Here is a 23,195-nt window from a genome sequence, read left to right on the forward strand (position 1 = left end):
TCCTGCAATGTTTCCCTACCTCAAAGTTATCAGAAGTTAAAATTAACATAATGCACTTTTCACTCTGATCCCATTCTTTCCATTTTCTAAATCTTTTATAGAAAAAGTCTTCAGGGCAGGCAACTCAATTTATATGCACTTTGCAAAGTTCTGACACTACCACCTTTAACATTATCCTGATTATGTCAAAGTACACAATTAGATCCAGATGCTTTTATTGAATGTAGCTAATTTTAGCTCCCTGAAATACTCTGTGGCACAATTAGCATGTAACACATTAGTAGTCCCAAAACCATTTTATTTCCAGACTTGCGATGCTTTCATATGTATACAGACCATTAAAATCCCTTAATTACAAAAACTACCACATTAGCTTTAATTTTCAGTTTAATTTTAGTACTTTAGATCATTTACTAGTAAACCTTTAGAAAAAGGTTACTGTTATGTATAATTAGATTTAAAATAATTTTACTAAAGGAGACATACAGCACTTTTTTTTTAAACTACATGGATCTGCAACAATGCTTAAAGACAGTTACGTTAATCAAGTGCTCCCAATTTGGATTTGCTGAACAGATTATTCTAGTTCCATTTTGTCAACACAAGTTACATTCAGTAGTACATTAAAGGGATTTTATTGCATGATATTCACTCCACACAGTCCTATGAAGATGGCTAATATATCAAATCAAGATTGCAGATGCTAGTCCCAAGATAAAATTTTGGTTCAGCTAATGCTTAGTTTAGAACTTCAGCAGAGGGGAATCCAGATTCTCTTTGTTCACTTCAGGACTCAGAGTGATAAGAGGAGAACTCAAATCTATAAGCTGAAAGACAGAAATTAAACGACATAAGATTTAGATAGCTGATTCTTTTCTTCAGGTGCCTGAAGACAAATACCTACACCACTCACTTAGATGTTCAATTTAGAGCCTCTCTACTCTACTGTAAAAAGTTTAATTATAGCAGAAGCCACATGCACCAATCAGAGCCCCTTGTGCTAGGTGCTATACAAAAGGAGACCTAGTCTCTGCCCCAAAGACTGATCCAATGTATCAAAGAATGCTAGTCTATCAGAACTGAATTAGCTCCCAAAGGTTGAAAAAAAACATACCGATTTTACTTGGTTTTGAGCTCTAGTTTTCTTGCTACACTAAGAATTTATGCATGGGGACTGAGTCTCAGGGCTAAAATCCATTTGTGAATCAGTTTTTGTCACACAGCCTCGCAACACCTAGCTTTTACGTGCTTAGGAGAAAAAAAAAAAAGGATTAAAAAAAATCACTGGGATTAAAAGCCAGAGTCAGGTACTCAGATTTCCTGTACAGCAGAGAGAGAAGAGATTCACAAAAGCCAGAGGATGGTAGGTCACCCCGCACCTCCAATAGCTGTTGGGAAATGCCAGAGAGAGGCATGTGTTTTACCTGCCCTCTTCCCTCCTCCTACCCCCCATGATAGTTAATATTGGGATACAAACTCTTTTACAAAACTATAATGGATTTTGTACAAAGTATGCTTTGTAAGGTATCATCTGAAAATCCATAATGTTGTGATCATTATTATCCTGGTAAAATGTGTAGCAACACTGTATAGCATTACTGAGACATATTCCAAGTTTAGACCAATTCCTCAAAGACAAAAGGCAAACTGATGCTTCAGCCTGGTGTCAACAAAATAAAATGGACTAACATCTAGTTAAGTGTCCATTCTTTGGCAGGAAAAAGAACGCGAGCGAAAAATTTACATCTTGTCAAAAAAAAAAACCCCAAAAAACAAAAACACACAGCTGGAAGTTCCCATCTCCACAGACTTTCAGTCACCTGAACCCCAGCTGGAGAGGCTTCTCAGAAGAGGAAGAAAAGATAAAAATGGGGAACACACCTCCAAAGGATCTCTCTCCCTTTATCTCTACTCTCAGCGTCAACAACACTTGAAGGTCAAAGGAAGTATCATTAGACTGTGGAAGGATCATGGCTGAAAGATTCAGCCAATAAGACTGCTAGAACATGTGATGAGCGAAACCTTTTGCTTTGAATTCACTTAACTTATTAAGCTAAGTGTCAGTCATGTTTTACCTTTTATTTCTTTGTAACAAATTCTTTTAATAGAATATCAGGGTTGGAAGGGACCTCAGAAGGTCATCTAGTCAAACCCCCTGCTCAAAGCAGGACCGGTCCCCAATTTTTGCCCCAGATCCCTAAATGGCCCCCTCAAGGATTGAACACACAACCCTGGGTTTAGCAGGCCAATGAGCTATCCCTCCCTCCCAAATGCCTCATTACTTGTAATCATTTAAAATCTATCTTTCCATAGTTTATAAACTTGTTTTATCTAAACCAGCGTATTTAGACTGAAGTGTTTGGGAAATTCCATTTGAGAGAACAAGATTTGTGTATATCATTCTCTGTTACTGAAATGGCAGACTTTATATGAGTTTGCATTGTCCAGAAGGGGCTGGGCAGTACAAGATGCACATTTTTTGGGGGGGGGTGGTTGGTTAGTCTGGGACTGGAAGCTTTCTGGTGTTGCCCTGCAATGTAATTTCAGGGTGGCTGGCTGCAGCACTCAGAGCATAGCTGAGAGTGATTTACATGCTGGAGGCTGTGTGCGGGCAGACCAGGAGTGGTTGCTCTCACAGCAGATCAGTGTAAAAGGCACTCCAGATTGGAGAACTGAGGGAGACACAGCTGCCCATCAGTCCAGATTGTACCCTGGGGAATGTCAGACACCCCTCTTAAAGAGTGGCACTACTGTAGAAAATGAGAGCACACATGCATGAGAAGGGTCCTATAGCCGGGTGGTTAGAGCAGTCACTGAGGATGTGGGAGACCCAAGATCCAGTCCCCCTGCTTCAGTAGCTAATTGTTTATCCAAAGTGACATCGCTTCAACAGGAGAGACTGACATCAGAATATCTCATAGCCCAGAGGTTAGAGCATTCACCTGAGAAATGGGAGTCTCCTGTTTAAATGTACAAATTAAATGGATATAAAAAACCCTCATCCAGGCAGAAGGGGATACTTTAAACTGGTAGGTTCCCACATCTTAGATGAGTACCCTAACCACTGATCCTACTCTTAACTCAGGCTTTGCGGATCACAGTATTCCTGTGATTTTTCTAGCTGCTCATGTCTCTTTGTGGACCTGAGCCTTACTTATTAGTAAAATAAAAGCACCAGCACTTTCACCAGATGTTTTTATCAAGTTGTTGTCCCCTAAAAAGCACTATTTGTCTCAGGGAATCACAGTAACAGATTTTGGTAATAGCTTACTCCCATTACCATTCCCTCCCAAACATCTTTTTAAGTCATGGAATGACTACTTAGTTAAGTCCTACACTCATCATGTGCATATGTGCCTTGAACACTAGGAATAGTGTCAGTGTGCACTACTACCACATCTGCTTTTCTATATTGGCTCCAGTGGAGGGAAAGCCAAGAGTCTCCGTGGCACTGCACATTAGTGACCAAGTTACTTTTAAAGCCAAGGTCAAGCCTCAGCTGCTTTGACTTTTGAAGAGTGGTGACCACGTCAGGAGTGATGAGCCATTTAACACAAACCTCTACATGCCAAACTGGTCTGAACTGGTGTAGTGCTGAAAACCAATGCTGCAGTTAGGGGTTTGACAGACATTGTCTCACAGCAGAGAAGAGTAGCAGGAACATATTCTAGCCTCCAGGTTATTGGTGTTCAGGACTAGTAAGCAGTGGTGTGCCATTTGTGTGTGCAGTGCACGCCTCAGAATTAATTTCTACAAGAATATGAAATCTCTGAATAGGACTTCCTGACTGGCTGTGTCCATGGGATGAGTCTATCCAGTCTCTTGTACAACCCCACAAAATGTACTAAAAAAAGTGTCATGACATGCCACTGCTACTAAGAGAAATTTAGTGAGCCTGCACAGAGCTGTGTTTCTACAATAATAAATGATGCAGCTAGTTTTTTGACTTTCAAAAAGCAGCTCAGCAAGAGTGGGCCATGCAAAGCTGAATAATTAAAATTCTTGACTCATGAACTGATGCTCATTCATAGCTCTGTTTTACAACAAAATGTTCACTTACCCTAGAGATCGAAAGGGAAGAGACTGCAAGAAGAATCCATAAATTGGATTCAGCTTAAATAAGAGTGTTGAATATAAGGTACTAGTGCCAAGCATAATTCGTATACAATACATTGTTACAGGGGAGAAATAACTATTCTACATACAAATGCATACAACCAAACAATTATTTTTTGCATAATTTTTATGCATTTATGGAAACAAATGATTCAGATACCTTACCTGTCCTACCACACTAGGTTTTAGTGGAATAACTTTATTCACTTCTGGAGTATTAGAAAGGTCAATGAGAGGTCTACTTTCACATTCCAAAGCAGCAATGGGAGTTTCATCTATTCCAATATCTACCAGCAAGACCTAGAAATGGTAAATAGTTAATTTTCCTCTGTTTATTATACTCCCTTCAGAATAATGTAGAAAAATCAGTTATTGACTCATAGGGAAAAGCCACAAAAAGCAACCATCATTCTTAGGTTTGTAGGTTATATGTAGACCATCCTAAAGGCAGCATAATTTGGTGGATGAGAGAAGGATTAGTGTGCAGAGCAGAGGGGGTAAAGTATTATGTAAGTGCTAAATCATATTTGAAAAATATTCTCAAGTTTCATATTTCAGTTTTTAAATTCAGTTTTAACCTTGTACCTACAATTGTGATGACAACATTTTGACAAAGAAACAGTTCTATAAGATTACTAGCTTTAATCACCCCTCTATCCAATTTGATTGTGATTCAGTATTTACATACACCAAACAAATCCACAGCAAGCTTCCAGCATTAAGTAAACAGAATACCAGAGAAAATAACTACAGTTGAACGAACAATGAGTAATTTGTTAGTTTGGTCTATGCCTGATATCTGCAAGCAAGTTGCTATTCCAGCAAATAGGAATTTAGACTTTTTTTTTCTTTTAACACTATGGTTTAAACAGTTTTCTACAGACAGACATTCTAATCGTAGTTTTGTAATACATCTGTTTTTGGACAGTATTGAATTACCCAACATGGTATTGTGTTTCATGATTGGATTCATAAATACACAAGGACTTTCCAGTGTAGATAACTGGGAGTGCAAATCTAAAATCTGACCTACAATTATTTGTGCAGGTGACTGAAATTCGATTTCCAGGAACATTTATCCCAATGAAGAAATGTTGTTCAGTGGTATGATAAGCAAACACTAGAGGGCACATGTATGCCTAATCTAGTTCACTTCAAAATCTGAGCAAGTTTTTAGTTAGTAGACAGCACACATTTTCATGCAGTTCACTCAATGGCAGCTTTTACAAGAGGGAAAAATGGATTCAGTTTACCTACCTCATTAGTTTGTGCTTCTTCAGCTGGCTGTTTTTGTATTTCAGTCTCTTCTTGTATTTCATTCTGTGCTATTTCTATAGTCTTTTCTGGTGAAAAGACAAGTGTAAGAGGTATTATAGGTGGAGGAGATAAGTCATCATCTTCAAATGATGACACTTGTGTCTTGGTGTCCTTTGCCTGTTTAGAACTGGGGGAAAGTAAGTTGGCAAGTATTTAAGAGGTATTCATTAAGCATTACTATTAAAGTATAAACAAGGTAACGTCCATGTCATTTAGCTGCCCTACAAATGCTAAAGCGCCATTTGATAACTTTATTTTTCTCTATTTTGTGAGTACCCTCAGTCTGAAAATAACATCTTATTTATTCATTATCTAAAAGCATGCGAGGCATCCCACAGAACATAAAGACACTGTCTCTGCCCTGAGGAATTACAATTTAAATAGACAAGTCAAAGTTGCCTACAATGTACAAGCAAAATGGACAATCCATATTTGGTGGATAATCTTGGGATACCACATTTGAAAATTTTAACTTAAGTTTCTGGAAGCTTATGCAGAGATTGCTGTACCAGAGAAGTGCCAGTACTGCATGTCACTGAATTGGTTCAGTCCGCTCCCTGGTGAAGGGAAAAAGTACAGAGACGAATTGGAGGATTCCAAAGTTGCAAGCTTAACAATCAGTGGGCTAGTAGAGTGGGAAAAGGAGAGGGTTTTGGGAAGAAAGCATTTTGGACTTGTAGTTTGAGGAAGTAACTGAACATTTGAGAGATATGAGACAGGCATGATAATGCTTGGCTTACCCTGGAACAAAAGGTTTTATCTGAGCACAACATGAAATATAAGGTTAGTTAAATTTTATTCTGGGGAATCAGCACCATATGAGACTGCCATAAATATTAGTTTAAGCTGTGTATATATTTAGAGCTTGTGAAAAGATTTTGGGTTGACAGCTATGGAAAAGACTGCATCCCCTCCACAGAACAGGTACAGAATTGTGATGGTGCTGCCCAGATTCCCCTTGTACCTAGCCACTGTCTCAACTATGGCATGGAAAGACCACCTCATGGAGCAAGAACAGTTCAGTCTTAATTCAATCCTTGGCCTCTCTTAGGATGCCAGATTTTATAATGGTGACAGCATAAGATTGGTCAATACCTTAAAGTGTAACTTAAACAGAACTTAAAAGTAGATCATTTGACTTAACTGCCTGCTTGCTTTCCTCATCTAGAAAGTATTGCCACATTTAGGTCCTCCATTATCTTTCACGTAGCTGGAAGTGTCATTGTGTTGGAACACAAAGTTACTTCTGCAGTACATCAAGTAAGCTGGCTGAAAGCAGCAAATTCCTCAAATACAAGTTCTATGATGCACATAATTCAAGTTGATTCACAGGTAGTTTGAAGATGTGGTCAAGTGATGGAATAAGATGTGCTTATCTTCACTGTTTTTACAAGAGAGTCTAACGTTATCCCTTGGTTTACGGATTTAGGCAAACCAAACCATGTTAGAGAATTATGTTGGAAAGAACTAACAAGTATAGCTGTATTATTTTGCTAGTTACCTGGGCATGCTTCTACTCAACAGTAGATTAAATCACTTACATGCTAGTGTACAGTGTCTGAACATCTGGGACAAAATCTTTCCCCCATTGAAGACAATAGGAGTTTTAATAGATTTCAATAGAGCCATGTTACACCCACAGTATCTTACCAAGCTGCAAGAGTCTTTCTGGTGGACACACTGGAGACTTGACGAACAGACATAAAATGTGGAGAGGAGACAGATCTTGGCAAAGTTTTAGGAGTTATTGTTGGAATTCCTGAGATACGACTGGCAGGTGTAGGCACAGCAGAACGTTTTATACTGGCTGGAGTAATTAAAATGGACCTGGAACCAAGACAAGAGTTCTGCGAGGCCCCATCTTCTGCAGATCTGACAGGAGTGCAAACAGCAACACCACTAGAAGAAAACAAGCAGCATACATTTAACTGAAAGCTTCTAGAAACTTCTTACAACTTCATTCTGAATACTACTCAGACAACAGAAATAAACAACATAAGGCAGGCTTAAGAACACAAACAGATACGGAAGTGTTAGGATAACTAAACCTGAACATTAAAAGTGATTGCTGTATTATGCTGGAACTGGTCACATCCTCATAGTTAAAGTTCAGTTAACAGATGTTTCAAATCATTTTGAAAATTTGAGATTAAATTTGAGACAGAAGAGGAAGCAGTGCACTCAATGTAACAGAATCTTGAAGTGCACTTCTACAGTGAACAGGTATTATGTGAAAACAGCCCTCAATAGATTTGCTTCCTGAGTATATTCAGAGCTGACTAAAAAAAAAAAAAACAACCACACACACACACAAAAACCCCCCACATACCCTCATTAGCACTGCAGAAGTATCTCTGTTATGTGTGAGCCGATTCTGTTCCCTTGCACATCAGAATGGTCAATGAATTCTAGTTAGGTATTTATGTTACCCAGTCCCAAGAGAGCCAAACTGACTTTCATATCCCAGGGTGAGTTAACATTTTTACTTGTGGAAGGGCAGAGTAATCTGGAAGTCACCAGGAGGGTAGAGATACCTCACAATGTTAGTTTTCAAAGTAATTAGAACTGCACTTTTAAAATTCAGGTTACATAGTTGCTTGGTACAACATTCTCAAAGGTAGGTATAGTTAAGAAAACATGCAAGTGACCTGTTAAATTCTAATTACAAAAAGTTACCTTCCAAATGTGCCACAAGATAGTAATCTGATTGGCTCCATTATTTTTGGTGCTGTATTTTCTGATGATGAACCTAAGGGAAGAGAAAAATATTACTCTACGTTATTACTTATTTGTTATCTATATTAGTTTTGTTTTCAACTATAACATCTTACGTACAAGTCATATGATTCATTCCATCCCAACAGCTTTGTAACAATATACAAATAAAGACAAATTTCACTCTCAATTAGCAAATAGTGTGAGGAACATTGAAAGAAATGTTAAAATTAAAAGCCAAGTTAACACAAAAAACAGCCTTCCAAAAATGTGTGCTTACCTCCACATCTCTTAGGGACCTTAATCTGATTTGTAGGTGTGAGTATAATTTTAGCATTGTCTTTTGGGCATGTGTTTCCTTTTGCTGCACTTCCATCTTTGTTCTGCTGAGATATTTTCTGCAGATTAGGGACTGAGCTCAGTCTCTGAATTCCACTGGCTAGAGTTTGGGATCCTGTCACAGAAGCTGAAGACTTGGCTAAATTCCCAGCAGTAGATATTTTGGGAGTACTAACTGATCTTGTTTGCTTGCAGGACACATCAGAATGGACAGTCTGCAGAGATGACATTCTGATAGGTCTAACCATAGCCAGTCTTTTTGTGCTAGATGAGAGTTTGGAGCTGCTCACAGAAATTTTTGAAGAGAGACTTGATTTACCTGAAAGATAGAAAGCTCATATTGCTCGTTGTTTTTTCCCTCAACTGGTTACAAGGTACATTTAACTAAATTACAAGAGAGTAAGTTTACTCAAGTGCAGCTGAAGATATGAAAACATTATGCAATGATTTGTGATAGGTGTTCAAGCATCTGAACTTTGTAGTTGTTACAATTTAAAGGTTTAAATTTTTTTCCACTTTTTAGCCACTAGAAGTCTGAAAACTATAGGAAAACTCTACGGGTGGTTATTTGTCTTTGATGCTTCAGAAAAGCCTCCTTGACACGATTCAGCATATCAGCTTCCAGTTCAAATGAAACAAGAGTAAGGTATTTTAAGAAGCACTTAAATATGCCTTCTTTATAGGTATATGTAAGCATAACTTGTATTTTCAATGTAGTTGGCCCAGCTACCTGAAATACATATTTTAAGGGACAGTCAATGAAGTCTCCTTCCCTATGCTAGTTAAGAGTATTTAAAAGTTAACTTTTTTTTAAATGACAAGTTTCAATATTCTATTTATTCACTTAAAATCATAGTTTTTCGATTAGACTAATTGGATTTGCTAGACAGTTTCTGGTCATTCACATTAAATACACCGGACCCTTGCTAGAACGCGGTATTTGGGATCCATGCATGGTACCGCGTTAACATGGGGACCGCGTTAAAATGAATTGCAATTAAAGTAATTAAATTTGGGATCCATGGCTACGACTGTGTTATATGCAAATTTGTGCTATATAGACACGCGTTCTAGCGAGGGTCCGGTGTATTTCCAAGACATGTGCTACTAAACTTTCCCATTGAATTAAAGTTTTATTAAACTTATTAAGCTTACATTATGCAAGACAAGTTTTTACAAAAGTTAAATTTTCAGCTAAGTGCTCCTTTAACACTGGGTAAGTATAAGTAGTGTGGATGTGTTTTAGCCTATGGGCAAAAAAGCAAGCTACAACTTAGAACAGTATTTTCTTGACCCCTAAAAGGAAGTGTATTATTTAATAGGTTGCCTAGACATAGCGTAAGGGTCACATGGATTCCACAGCCAACAGAATAAACAATCTCTAAAAAACAAGATATTAAAGTTCTGAATCACTGAAGCATGGAAACTGTGTCCTCCAATAGCAGAGTCTTGCATTATACTTCCCAATAGCGACTTCCTTATCTATATGTTATGTTGTTGACTGGGCTAGAGTTTAGTTTTGTTCTCCCTTTCAACGCTCTACACAGTTCTTCTCCCTGCCTACAGTTCATCTGTGGTCACTTAACATTCTCTTTGGACCCGATTATTCCCCCCAACACACTTCACTTTCCTCAAAGACTTCGGTGCTTACTCATGCAGGCCACTACACTTGGAGTGTTTCCCCAATCATGCATGCCAAAATTCTTTCATCTCCTCCAGGTGCCTTTCTCTTCACTTCCTGAAACAGGGAGCCTCTTAGTTCACAAGAAATTAGGAGCATGTTTTCCTCTCCCACTCTTACGCTATGAGCAATTGAGAGCAAGCACTCATTTTGTTTGGAATAAATACGTAGTTTAGCCACATACATTATCATATACTTCTGCAAGTCTGCTTTTGGATACATTTTAAAGATATCAGTTGCTCATTAAACACTGACTCAATCTCTTTATAGAGGTCAAATTTTATGCTAGATATAGATCTGATTATATTCTGCAACTTTATTCATTAATTCAGTTTTATTAAAAAAATGTGTCCCTCCTCCTCACCCCCTCAAAAAAAAAAATTTAAAAAAATCACCACATGGGCTACAAATAAGATGGGTCACAATTCTAAAATAATTGCCCGCTAAAGGTACAGGGCATTTTATTACCATCTTGGATTACTAGAGAAGATAACAGTATATGCAAGTTACTGGTATTAAGTAGTCGTTTTTCCTTATACCAGGGGTTCCTAACTGTGGTATGCATACCCCTGTGGTATGCATACCCCTGGGGTATGTGAGACATCTCAGGGTGGAGGGTACATGGGAGAAATTGTGGGTGGATTTTATTTACTGCATTTTCATAATAGGCTACTTAGACAAAGCTTTAAAACTCTGTGGGAATTTGTTATATAAAATCCAGTAGTTAATTTACTTCAAGATGTACCAAGGAGAACACAGATACAGAGAGACCTCCAATCACCATACAGTGCGGGTTCAGTTGGCCAGCAACTGTCCAGTCTAACTGAGCTCAGAACTTAGTCAGGGTTTTATTTTTGGTTATACACGTCACACTATATCTGTGCATAACAGTGAAATATGGACAGATGGCTAAAGACAGGTAGTGTTAAGAACACACAAAGTATCAGTGATGAGAAGGGTAGTGGTACACAGGCAGTTGGGAGATCTGGAAGGGGGTATGCAATAAGAAAAGTTTGGGAACCTCTGCTCCAGATGTAAGTTGGGTAGCAGTGTGATTTCTAGGGTTCTGTCATTAAGTTTTAACAGGAAATACAGCCAGCCGACAGGTATTAAAAACAGAGTGCACAGCTACAGGGACTGAGAACAGAGACATGGTGCGTGTTTGTTTAGTGTAAAAAGCTAATACATAACTTTAAAACAGGAAGCTCAGAAAGGCTTCCAAGTCTTGACACTCTTCAGGTAGAACAATGACTGCTTCTATCTTCATGATAGGCAAATGTTTAAATATGAAATAATGTTACAGGTATGTGCTTCAGTCTTGTTTTACAATGGATCAAGAAACTGTAAGCTATTATATTCCACTGTTGTTTCTAATAAGTCCTGATAAGGCTTTGACAATTGCATTACTCCCTGCTTTTGTGTTAACCACAACCTTTGAGATATTACCGTTTAAGTTTGCCATGAGTAAATTACTACTATATGGGGCTTTGGAGGACTAAACCAGGGCTTGAGTAACATACTTTTTGACTTCCTCCCTCTTCTCTAATTCATAATGTTGTTTGTTCTCTAAATCACGTTACATTGTGGCATTTAGAGGTTCCTGTGGCTAGACATAATTCTAACCAGAAAAGAACCATTATGGACTATGTAAAAAATAAAAATTAAGTCATCACCGAGAAGCATACCGTGTAAGTGTGTCAGTTCCTAGTTTGTAGATATTGGCCTCATTGATTCTAAAGTCTGGTTTAATTCAAGTGCTAGAAGTCAAGAACTTGAACTAACTACCGAGCTTTCAGCCTACATGAAGTTTTATTCACCTGTTCTCAACACCAAAGAGACGAGGGGCTGAGATCATATCTTTTATTGGGCCAACTTCTATTGGTGGAAGGTACGCAGAACTCTATGTAGCTTCAAAGCTTCTACCTTCTTGGTCCAATGAAAGATATTAGCTCACCTACCTTGTCTTTCATATCCTGCGAACAATACAGCTACAACACTCCAAACTCCACCCCAAACACAGCCTAGCGTTCTGAAGCGGCAAGAAATACAGACAGCACCAAACACATTTTGGAACCTGCAGGTCAAAAAAAACCCCATTACTTATTTTAAGTTTAAACTGATTTGCATACTGCATCTCTATGCTAGTTATTACCCTTTCCCCCTATGGGAGAGACGGACAAACTTGAATTCAAACTGGAGTTCATGCTGGAAATGGAGGACGACGATGAAGATGAGGTGTTCTTTCTTAGAGGACCATTAGCAACACTAGGAGGTTTTAACTGTGTCTTCCTTAACCCAAACTGTGAATAAAAAAAGTCTAATTTATTTAACTGTCCAAAATACATTAAGCTAGCACAACAACATTTTCATTTGTTAGATTTCTACATCATTATGCATCACCATTCTCTGGGTTCATTTGTCCCAGGGAAAAGTTCTAAATCCTGTTTTAAAATGCTTAAGTTAAGTAAAAAGCAGACTGCTGGGAAGCAAAAAATAAAGTAAAAATGTAATTATACATTTGTATGGTACCTAATAGGATAGGTCTCAGAAATTGATTGTTAGCCCAATGGTGTTCCCCCTTCCCTTCCCTCCCCGCCCCCAGCTCAAGTATATCCTTATAATGGATTCAAAGTATATAGAAATGAAGATTAATGGAACAATACACTGGAGTGCTATTTTTGAAATGCTAGGCATCTTTCCCCATCTCACATGCAATATCCCATGTTATTACAATTCTTTTCTTTAGGAAAGTGATTGTGTGAGTTTGACTATTATAACTAAGACTGTTCCATTAGCATCAGATCTGGAGAGAGTGGCCAATATTTCATTTAAGTGTATCCACTGCCAAGAGATCAGGCACCTCTGGGAGGGTGGAGGGGAGAGGAAACAGCATAGACAATATTAAGTGGATTGCAATGTTGTACAAAAGTTAACAAAATTGAGACAAACTATATTCTACAGGTTAGTCACATTCTTTTAGACATGAGTACTTAAATTGTAGTCCTATGGTTCCTAGAATTTGGCTTCTGATGTAGCAAGAGTCACTGCTATTCTGCTTCCATGCTAGAAAAATGAGAGTCTTTCCAAGTAGCACAATACGTGACCATGAAGAGTAAAGACTTTAATCCACAAACCTCCTATGAGGCCTATTATCTGCATTTCCCTGCCCCTTAATATTACATACTACATTTCATGTTAACACAATATCTAACTATATGCTGATGCACTAAGAACAATTGTGTGTTAAAAATATGGGGAAAACACTTGATGTATAACTTAGCCACCCAAGAATTGCAATTGTAGAATAGAAACTTTACCTTGAATTTATTATAAGAGAAGACTATGGCATTAAGTCAGAAAACTAGGTTTGTCTCTTACATATGTAAAAATGGAGAAGTCACCAGTATTCTAAGAACATATTCACTCTGCAGTTGTATTAACACTTGTAATTACCTTGCTTTGAGAAGGAAGAACTCGCTTGTCTTGTAATGATGAGCTGCCACTGAATGGTGAGTCACATACATCTGAAGCAACACTGGATTTGTCAGAGAGTAGATCTTCAGATGACCCCATGCTGTTCACATGTTTTTTCCCTGGTTTTGGCTACAAGATTAAAATTTTAAATTTATTTGAAAGCTATTACAATTTCAACAGCTCTGATGATCGTGCAGGAGCTGATTTATTCAGTAATCCATATTTTTTATACCAGCCAACAGAAAAGGATATTGCATCTACCAAGTATGAGAATTGCTAGACATTAAAAATTCCAAGTTCTCAATTTATTTAGACTCTATTAGAATTTAAAGTTGTTAAATACAGCATAGACTATGTTCCCATTTATTAAAATTGGCTTTAAATCAACATAAGGCGATCACCTCTGCAGCAAGTTAGTCCCTATGTGATTCTTTCAGCCCATGTTCATCCCTAGACACTGCAGTGGTTGTTCCCTTTTCTTAAAATAGGTATGTCCCACATCTGTAGGCAAAATGTAATTACACACGAACGCTTCTTTCCAATAGCCCAAAGGAGATTCTTCCCTGGATGACACCAACAGCTAGACATGAAAGTTTTAGACTGCACAGCTCACGAGTCTATTCCAGTTAGCATCTGAGAGGGCCACATGACCAGCAACACTATCAAAGCTATGGGATTGGAGACAAAGGGGAAAAGAGCAGACTACAGAAGCTCCCTTGCCTATGGCACAATTTCCTCACCCTTCTTCTCAGGAGTAAGGAGCCAACATCCTCCTCCTCAGTAGTGCACACAGAGAGAAGGAGCATCTTGCTAGTTGCATAGCCTTAGCTACGAAGGGGAAGGAACAGAAGGACAGGAGAGAAAAACCAACCTGGACAGGGCTTATGTACACGAGAGATGATTAACACAGCTACCGCTTCCCCTAACATATCTGGGCAGTTCTTCAGTGTACTGCCGCATAGCTGGATCCTCCTCAATCTTACAGAGTTGGCTAATCATGCTCTAGATAGGATGGTGTACCAAGACTATAAAGTGTTATTACTGCTGTATCTCCAGAGCTGTGCCTACTACTGTCAATTTTGAAGAGAGCTTAATATAAGTAAAGAGCCTGTTGGCATCTAAATCACCAAAAGACAGCAATAATTTTACCAGACGGATGATAAAATAAGTATTAAATATTTACATAGAAGTCAGGAACATCAAGTATTAATAAGTGTAAAAACTTAAATTCAGTCAATTAAAAAACAAAACAAGTTCTTTCTGCAGTTCTAGCCACTACTTTAATAACTACTACTCCACTAGCATTAGTATAACAAGTTAAAATATGCTTTCAGTTTACCTTGTGCATTTGTCAGCTCTTTGTGTAAAGTCAGTTTCCTATTTGAGGTTCTCTCAAACAATGGAGAGATGCATTAAAAAAGAAAGTTGTTAAACAAAAGCTTGCACGAGATTTAAACAGTCCCTTATCTCAAGACAACCATGTTTTTTTTATTGAGTATTAAGCTATCCAGAAGAAAATTCTTTACCTTTTCTACTGTCAGTTGACGGCTTTTTCCAAGAGCAGATGAAGCCTTTGTGTGCAACTTGCTTATTGCCTTTTTATTTTTTTCATCACTTTGCTGTTCTTGGGCTAGAGGTGAAACAGATATTTTAGGAAATTTATGGATTTTAATAGGACTAGATGTGTTTGGAGGAGTTTTGTCAACTGCTGTCACAGGTAAATCTGAACGCTTCTGAAAGGAAGGTGGCAGTTGAGAAATTGGGCTGTCCCACACACAGTATGTCTCCCTTTTAATAGCCCTGGGGCTTTTCTCTATGTTTCCTTTTTGAAAGATTTTTAGTTTTGACTTGGATGCTTGCACAAATTTTTCTATAACCTTGGGTTTTGGCCCTTCTGATTGGGTGACTTTGTTCTGTTCATTTTTGTTGCCGCTTTCTAGCTGCAGTGCTAACAAGTGAGCTTCTTTAAAGATTTCCACAAATTTCTCTCCAGTAAGAGGACTCCACATCAGCTTATCATCAGGGGTCTGAGAGATCTTTTCTTCAGCACCTTTCATTGCTTCAATACTGACAGCAACACATTTTTCTTTGTGCCCAAGAGGTCCAACAAAAACTTCATCTTCATTTCCACTGTAAGACGGACAAGACAGTCAAGATATTGTAACATCCTTTGAACTTTACATATGTACTTGCCCTTAAACACTTAGCTTACCTTGCAGGAGACAGAGAAAGGTCAAAATCAAATTTTTCATCAGTTAGAAGGGGAAAGTCTGAAAGTATAATGATCTCATTAATTGTGACTATCGCTGTAGTTACAAGGATTTACACAATTTGCATTGCAGTATATTTCTCACGACACTGCCAGTTGGCATTAGCCTTAACAAATTTAACCTTTAGAGTTACTTCTAATTTTGTTTTAAGTAGTTACTTGATCTTCATTAAGTTCACACCCCATTTGTAGTTATTCCAAAGACATTGCCAAGATATCTTTAAAATTAACTACGACAATAGTTCAAGTTATTAGGTCAGATAATTAAAAATAACCACACATCTTTCTGAACATGTTTAATTATTTCAAGTAACACTTAACATTATTAAAACTGAAAGATAAGAAAAATATCCTAGTTTTAGTGTGCATTTGACAGCACTTTGTACATAGCCAATGCTCTTGTTTCAGTAGAAAGTTTCTGTTTGTGGGACACAGCAAGGTGGAGAGAAACATTTAAAATCAGGAAAAGGTTGTAAAAGCAAAAATGTTATTGAGAGCCCTTGGGGAAAGTGACCAAGACTACTTTTAACACTGAAATGGAACAGATGTCAAGATGACTGTCAGAAAATATTCAGATTAAGGGTGGTTTCTTTATCATCCATTACTTTTGCATTGCACTCAACTGAAACAATTAAAATAAACTACTAAATTTTACCCTAGAAGAAATTTGCCGTTGAAGAGAGGATGTTATTGAGTTTAGAGGCAGCAGAAAGATGCAGGAAAGTGAGGAAGCTATTTTAAGCTGAGCAGTTTTGATGAAGTGGGAAAGCACCAGACTGGAAGGGGTCAGAGATGGAAGAGAAATAAAAGGGTAATATGTAAACCAGTTGTCAGATGTTTAAAAGGCAAATGAGATGAGGGGAAACGAGATACAGTAGTAACTAGGAAACCTAGGACAGATTCCACCCTCCCAGCAAGAGAAGTATAAGAGGACTTGTTTGAATAAGGCACAGAACAAGTGAGAAGACAGTAGTTAGGTGAAAATAAGGGAATGAAAAGGCCTGCCTGGAACTGAAAGGCAGCAGAAGGGAGATCTAACTGGGATACAGAAGAAAAGGAGAGGATAAGGAGGGGACAGAGTAGATCCCAGGCAAAGAGAAAATTCTTAGTGGAGGGTGTCAGTTTTGAGATCTGAAATTAGGGATGTGGGCTTCAAGTGGCAGGGTGGGTGTCAAACATTCAGAAGAGATGTCAAGAGTTGAGGCACTTAGAATATGGTGGCACTTAGACATAGTAACGCTGAGTGTCATAACTTTTAGGCATCTAGAAAAATCACTGCTCAGGCTTCCTATACAATGAACGGAGGGAGATAGTTGATTATTTCTCCAGAGGAGCTTCAACAGGAGAGACTGAGGGAGCTCCTCAACAGAATATTCTATAACAGGGGTCGGCAACCTTTCAGAAGTGATGTGCCGAGTCTTCATTTATTCACTTTAATTTAAGGTTTTGCATGCCAGTAATACATTTTAACTTTTTTTAGAAGGTGTCTCTCTTTATAAGTCTATATATTATTAACTAAACTATTGTCATATGTAAAGTAAACAAGGCTTTCAAAATGTTTAAGAAGCTTCATTTAAAATTAAATTAAAATGCTGATCTTACGCCGCTGGCCCGCTCAGCCCGCTGCCAGCCTGGGGTTCCATTCACCTAGGCCGGCAGCAGGCTGAGCGGGGCCTGCGGCCGGGACCCGCTGCCGGTCTGGGGTTCCATCCGCTGCCTTCTACCAGCCAGGGTCCCGGCTGCAGGTCTGGGATTCCAGCCCTGCCCACATAGAGTGGGTACCTACCTTCTCCCTGGTTCTAGCCCATTCTCTTCCTCTCTCTCTGCACTGAGCTGAGGGTGGGAGTGCACTGAGGGCTGGGGGTGAAGGAGCAGGCTGGGGGTTAGGGTGCAGGGTTTGGCCAGGAGCCAGAATGAGGGAGGAGGCTCAGGGTTGGGGCAGGAGGTTTGGGTGTGGAGTGCTTACCTGGGCAGCTCCCATTTGGTGCGAGGGGTGCAGGTGGGAATGTGGGGGGGAGATGCAAGAGCTCCCTTTTGGTGCTCAGGGTAGGGGTGAGAATGTGGGGGGTGCAAGAGTCAGGGCATGGGGTCATAGGGGGGGTGCAGGGGTCAGGGCAGGGGGCTGAGGGTGTGGGCTAGGGTCGTGGGGGTGCTCCCAGCCCCCTGCCCAGAGCAGCTCACAGCAGGGGGCTGGAGGGGATATGCCGATTCCACCCCCCTTCCCCACCTCTTCTCTGTCTCCTCCCTGGAGCAGCTCGCTGCAGCTCCTGCTTCTCCCCCTCCTCCCTCCCTCGCAAGGGCCATCAACTGATCAGCGGCAGGGAGGGAGAGGAGGAGGGGCAGGAAACCAGCACGCTGGGGGAAGAGGCGGGAGGAGGAGGGAGCTTGCCTTCCCTGCAGCAGCAGCCAGCAGGACCAAGCTTCTTCACCTTGACCCCGCTGGGGGGAGGGGGAGGTGGAGAAGAGCAGGCCACAGCGGGCAGGATTTTTAATGGCAAGCTGCTGCCTGCCGGGTCCCAGCCTGGGTTCGGCAGCGGGCTGAGCGGGCCAGCAACTGGGGCCTGGCAGGCAGCAGCATGCCATTAAAAATCGGCTGGCGTGCTGTCTTTGGAACGCGTGCCATAGGTTGCCGACACCTGTTCTATAACCTAGGGTTAGGACACTCACCTGAGAGGAGGCAGATCCTTTTCAAAGCCCCTATCCTCCCTCAGGTGGAGGGAATGACTTGAACTGTGGGTCTCCCACCTCCTAACCACTGGGCTAAGAGTTACAAAGGAGATCTTCCTCCACTCCATTTTGTGTGAACTCATCCATGGGGGCATAATCTAGTAGGCAAGCTCTGAGCCTGTTCACTGGATTCGGCCCCGCAGGTGAGTTAGGCAAAAGAACACCTATCTTCCTCCAGATTAGTACATTGAATTGGGGCTTAAGCATCTGGTTGCCTGGATTGAGGTTGCAGTGCACTTGCTGAGAGGCAGAAAAACAGACTCTTAGGGAACTTTTACTGGAGGGGTGGGGTGGGGGGAAGCACCTAAAGGGTTGGGTGGCACCTGAGAAGGGGTTCTGTGAATCCCACTGGGGCCCAATTCTGGGATTTAGGTGCCAAAAGTGGTAGCTAGGCAGCTAAGTGCTTTTGTGAATCTAGCACTTAGACCAGGGGTGGGCAAATTTTTTGGCCCTAGGGCCACATCAGGTACAGAAATTGTATGGAGGGCTGGGTAGGGAAGGCTGGGGGAGGCTATGCCTCCACAAACAGTGAGGCGTGGCCTGGCCCCCCACCCCAGCCCCCTGGAACTCCAACCCCCATGCAACCCACCCTGCTCCCCACCCCTGACTGCCCCCCAGGACTCCTGCATCCTATCCAAACACCCCTGCTCTCTTCCCTCTGACCATCCCCCTGGGACGCCCATCCCCTATCTTATCTCCCCTGTTCCCCACCCCCAACTGCCCCCCCGAGACCCTCCACCTCCTATCCAACCCTCCCTGCCCGACGTTACCTGTGGGGTGGGGGAAAGGGGGGCTCAGTCCTTTTCCTGTGCGTTTCCCCTGCTCGTTTGGCTGCTCTCCCTGGCAGTCGGGCAGGGCTCACTCCCTGTCTGGGCTTGGCTGCTGGGGACAGGGGCCAAGCATGCTGGAGGTGGAGGGGGGCCCTGGTTTGCTCTGCCCCTGCTCCTGGCAGCAGGGCCCAGGCCCCTTGACCGCCCCCCTGAAACCCTCCTGCTCCTCGACCCCCACCCCCAGAATTCCCCCTGACCGCACTGCCCTGAAGCACCAGGTCTGACGGTGCTATAGCCATGCCACCCGGTCGGAGCTGCAGCCATGCTGCCCAGGTGCTGGGGGAACTGTGACTGCGAGCGAGGCAGGGAGGAAGGGGAGCAGAAAGGGAGGGGCCAGGGGCTAGCCTCTGCCCCGCTCACCATGCTGGCAGGGAGTTGGGCTGGCACCTCTGCAAGCCTGTCTTGACCCCGTGGGCCAGAGGGAAGGGTCCTGCGGGCTGGATAGGGCCCGCAGGCCGTAGTTTGTCCCCCTCTGACTTAGATGCTAAAGTGGTAAGTGCCTAAGATAGAGGCATGGGAATCTGAATTGGAGTAGTAGTAACTTCTGGCCAAGGATGGTGTGTGGCAAGAGAGAACACACACTGAATTGAGGGAGATAGCTAATTATTTATCCACAGCAGAGGAGCTTTAACAGGAGAGACTGAGGGAGCTGCATAACAGTGTTACTTTCCCCAGTCATCCAAGGGAACATGTCCGGGAACAGAGGAAGCAAGGACACAGCTGAAGGGGTTAGAAGGACCCATGGGAATGACAAGTATGTCAAGCATCAGGTATTTACATCAGTTAACAAGGAAGCTAAACTGATGAATGACAAACTCTGGGATATGGGAAAGAAGAAATTGCTAGAGCAGACTTCAGAGTAGAAATACGAGGGAGATTAGAAAGACCCTAAATGCCGCCACCACCACATGTTGCAGAGGCTACCCGTGGTTCAAAGAACTCTTACAGAGCTCTGCAGAAAATCACTAAGATCAAAGTAGTGGGAAACAGCAGGCTATCCATGAAAAGACTGCTTACACAGCAGGTTATGGAACAGATGTGACAGAATCACTGATTTAAATAATCAGAACATGTGGGGTACATGTGCACTGCAGTTGGAGGAAGAATTTCCAGCTCAAGTAGACATACATGCTCTATCTTTGATCAAGCTAGCATGCTAAAAACATCAGCGTTGCCATAACTACATAGCCCAAGCACAATCCTGTCCGAGACCTTAAGTATGTATTTGGGCAGCTAGCCTGGGCTGCTGCCTGCACTACTGTGCCTACGCTGCTATTTATAGCCTACTATCTCAGTCAAAACCAGTGTGTGTATGTCTATCTGAGCTAGAAATTGCACTCCCAGCTGCAGTGTAGCTGTATCTTAGAAACTAGCTCAGGCTTGTATATCCCTTGCTAAAAGTTATAAGAAGACAATTAAACAATAGCTTTCCACCTACCACTGTTCTTGCAAACATCCAGTTTTTCTTCAGCCATATTATTTGACCAGCCTACTGACATTTCCTTTCCTTCTTCCATAGTGTCTGCAAAATAAGACAGTTCAGAAAGATTCACAATTTAATTTTGCAGGCATGTTTTGAAGCGCAGGGATCAAGTTGTTGACAAGGATTGCACTTAGGGAATCACAGGTAGTGCAGTTCAGTGAAGTGCAAACTCTGAAATCCATAACTTCAAAGAGATGGATCAATTAACTTCAGCAATAGCCCTGCAAACGACGGCAAGGTTCATAAATTCTACAATTCTCATCTCCCTTCTAATCAAATGAGATGGTGCTGAAGAACTCAAATATAGTGGTGGGGGCTCTGTTAAACAAAGCTCCAAGCCCAGCACACAGCTGAGAGTTCATGGAGTTCTGCAATTACCCCTAAGCACTTTGCAGGTTTAAACTATTCATGTAATGTAAGTTAGGGTGACCATTCGTCACATTTTGACCAGGACAGTCCCTTTTTTAAGCCCAACTTGATAAGTTGGCAAGAATAAACAGGACATGCAAGGGGACAAGTGGTTTGGACCAGACCGGTGCAGCTGTGGGGGTGGGGGCTTGGGCCAGTGGCTTGGGCCAGCCCCATATAGTGTCCCTTTTCCCTTTGGGAAATACCTAAGTAGCTTCTGTGGGCTACCTACTAAGTACCATGGTACCTAAACATTAAGTCTTTTTTTTTTTTTTTAAATCTGTCTTAGTGAAAGCTAAATCAAGTGAGCCTCTCCACAGTAAAGATTAAACGTGGTCCATTTTACAGAGGGTAGGTGCATTCATGGAAAGAAAAACAGGAAATGTACCTCTTAGGTAAGCAAAGTGAGAATTGTTCCCCCCCCCCCAGTTTAGCAGAATTTAAACACGGGCTAGGGTTCGGTTACAAGCTGTTTTCCGAGGGCGTGAGGAAGCTGTAGAGATTATGTGACTAAGGCAAACGGCGCCGCAAACTCCATCCTCTCTGCTAGCGCGCAGTTTAGTCTGTTTATTACGTCCCCATCCACTCGCCTGGTTTTGCCAATCCCTTCGCCCCACCTGGGGTGGGGCGGCCTGCCCCCGAGCCGCTCCTTCGCCCCATGGCGGAGGGGGCCGCCGCGCCTTCACGCCGCTCCGGGGGCCCCACACGCCCCGCTCCCTGACCCCACCCGGCCCCCAACTTCGCCCCTTCTCCCCCTGGCCACCCCCCGCCTGCCTCACTCCCCAGCCCGCCCAGGGCCTCCCCACTGCCCCGACAGTCCGCACAGGCCACCGGGCCACCCTCACCCCCGAGGCCGTCCCGCCGACGCTGCGCAGCACCGGGTCGAGCCCTCCGGCCGCACTGTGCACCCCGGGGCTGGTGGCGCCCCCTCCCTTAAGAGGGAAGCGAGGCGCAGCGGCACATTTGAATTACTCGCGGCCCGGGGCACGTAGAGCTGACACAGATCGAGCTTCCTCATTGGTAGGTTTAAACAAGGTTACAGCCTCGTGACCCAGGGCTGACGGCGGTCGGGCGGCGCGAGAACCCAATGCATGGTGGGACTCGTAGTTCGGGAGGGATGGCTCCGCTGAGGAGCAGCGTCCCGTGGCCCTGGTTTGCTCCAGGCTCCCCCAGGGGTCCCTCGGTCCCAGTCCCAGCAAGCACCAGAGTGAGGCTGTCGCCGCCGTTCCCCTTCACTTGCGGCCTAGACCCGCCCCAACTCGGGGTACGGCGCGCCTGGCTGCGCCAAATCGAGGCTGTCCTCAGAGCCAGCCTCTGTTTGTCTCATGACCCAAGGTTTTTCCCCCCAGACCAGAGCGAGGCTCCGGCAGGTACCGTACCCTGAGGGCCTCGCTGCCCCCCCCGCCCCGGGTCAGCCTGCCCGCCCGCCCGCCCGGCGCGTGGGGTCACACACTCTGGCGGGTGTCTGGCGCCCGATGTGGAGACGTCCTTTGCCTGCAGGTCTCATGCAATGGGGCATCATCGTACTGCGTGGTGGCCCGTCCAGGGCCCAGGGACGTGTGCACCAGAGTCTGCCTCACCCCCTCCAGCGCTGGAATATGTGGCAGTGCGAGCCCGTGAGAGGAAGGGTGGCCAGTGGGAAAGGTGCAGTCCGAGTGTGAGTGGGCTCCTAGTGGGGAGCCAGCTGTGGTCACTCAATTAGGGTGAACTGCAAAGAATGGGGCAGACCATCCCCATAAAGCTGGTGGATATTCTAATACTTAGATTTAGCAAGCCAGTATAAAACAGCCTCTTTATTACCTTACTGCTTACTCAGCAGTCCAAACAACACTGTTC

The 23,195-nt window shown here is 42.6% G+C and overlaps 1 protein-coding gene across 3 annotated transcripts; it reads right to left on the bottom strand.

Annotated features, from left to right (window-relative positions):
• Nucleotides 1-229: 229 nt before the first annotated feature.
• GTSE1 (G2 and S-phase expressed 1) lies at nucleotides 230-22,919 on the bottom strand. Of its 3 annotated transcripts, none has more exons than XM_084617361.1 (12): nucleotides 22,813-22,919; nucleotides 20,907-20,990; nucleotides 15,855-15,912; nucleotides 15,169-15,772; nucleotides 13,622-13,771; nucleotides 12,321-12,468; nucleotides 8,429-8,806; nucleotides 8,110-8,182; nucleotides 7,084-7,332; nucleotides 5,374-5,560; nucleotides 4,282-4,416; nucleotides 230-827 (listed from the first exon to the last, which is right to left on the bottom strand). In XM_084617361.1, the coding sequence occupies exons 2-12, from the start codon at nucleotides 20,983-20,985 to the stop codon at nucleotides 744-746; spliced, it is 2,145 nt and encodes a 714-aa protein (XP_084473487.1). In that variant the 5' UTR covers nucleotides 20,986-20,990; nucleotides 22,813-22,919; the 3' UTR covers nucleotides 230-743. The 3 variants fall into 3 exon arrangements, with proteins under 3 accessions (XP_084473487.1, XP_084473486.1, XP_084473488.1); XM_084617360.1 differs by lacking the exon at nucleotides 22,813-22,919 and adding an exon at nucleotides 22,205-22,568 and having other exon boundaries at nucleotides 238-827; XM_084617362.1 differs by lacking the exons at nucleotides 15,855-15,912; nucleotides 22,813-22,919 and having other exon boundaries at nucleotides 255-827.
• Between the last annotated feature and the right edge of the window lie 276 nt (nucleotides 22,920-23,195).

Source organism: Lepidochelys olivacea (genome assembly GCF_965140295.1).
Source record: "Lepidochelys olivacea isolate rLepOli2 genome assembly, chromosome: 1".
Lineage (NCBI taxonomy): Eukaryota > Metazoa > Chordata > Testudines > Cheloniidae > Lepidochelys > Lepidochelys olivacea.

Bases quoted from the DNA above. Each gene is read 5' to 3' on its own strand.
- GTSE1 (XM_084617361.1), bottom strand. From the start codon at position 20,985: ATGGAAGAAGGAAAGGAAATGTCAGTAGGCTGGTCAAATAATATGGCT. The intron at 5,561-7,083 runs GTAAGATACTGT...ACTTTCCCCCAG, and splicing joins AGAAAGACTCTTGCAGCTTG to TTCTAAACAGGCAAAGGACA. The intron at 4,417-5,373 runs GTAGGTAAACTG...TACCATTTCTAG, and splicing joins AAGAAGCACAAACTAATGAG to GTCTTGCTGGTAGATATTGG.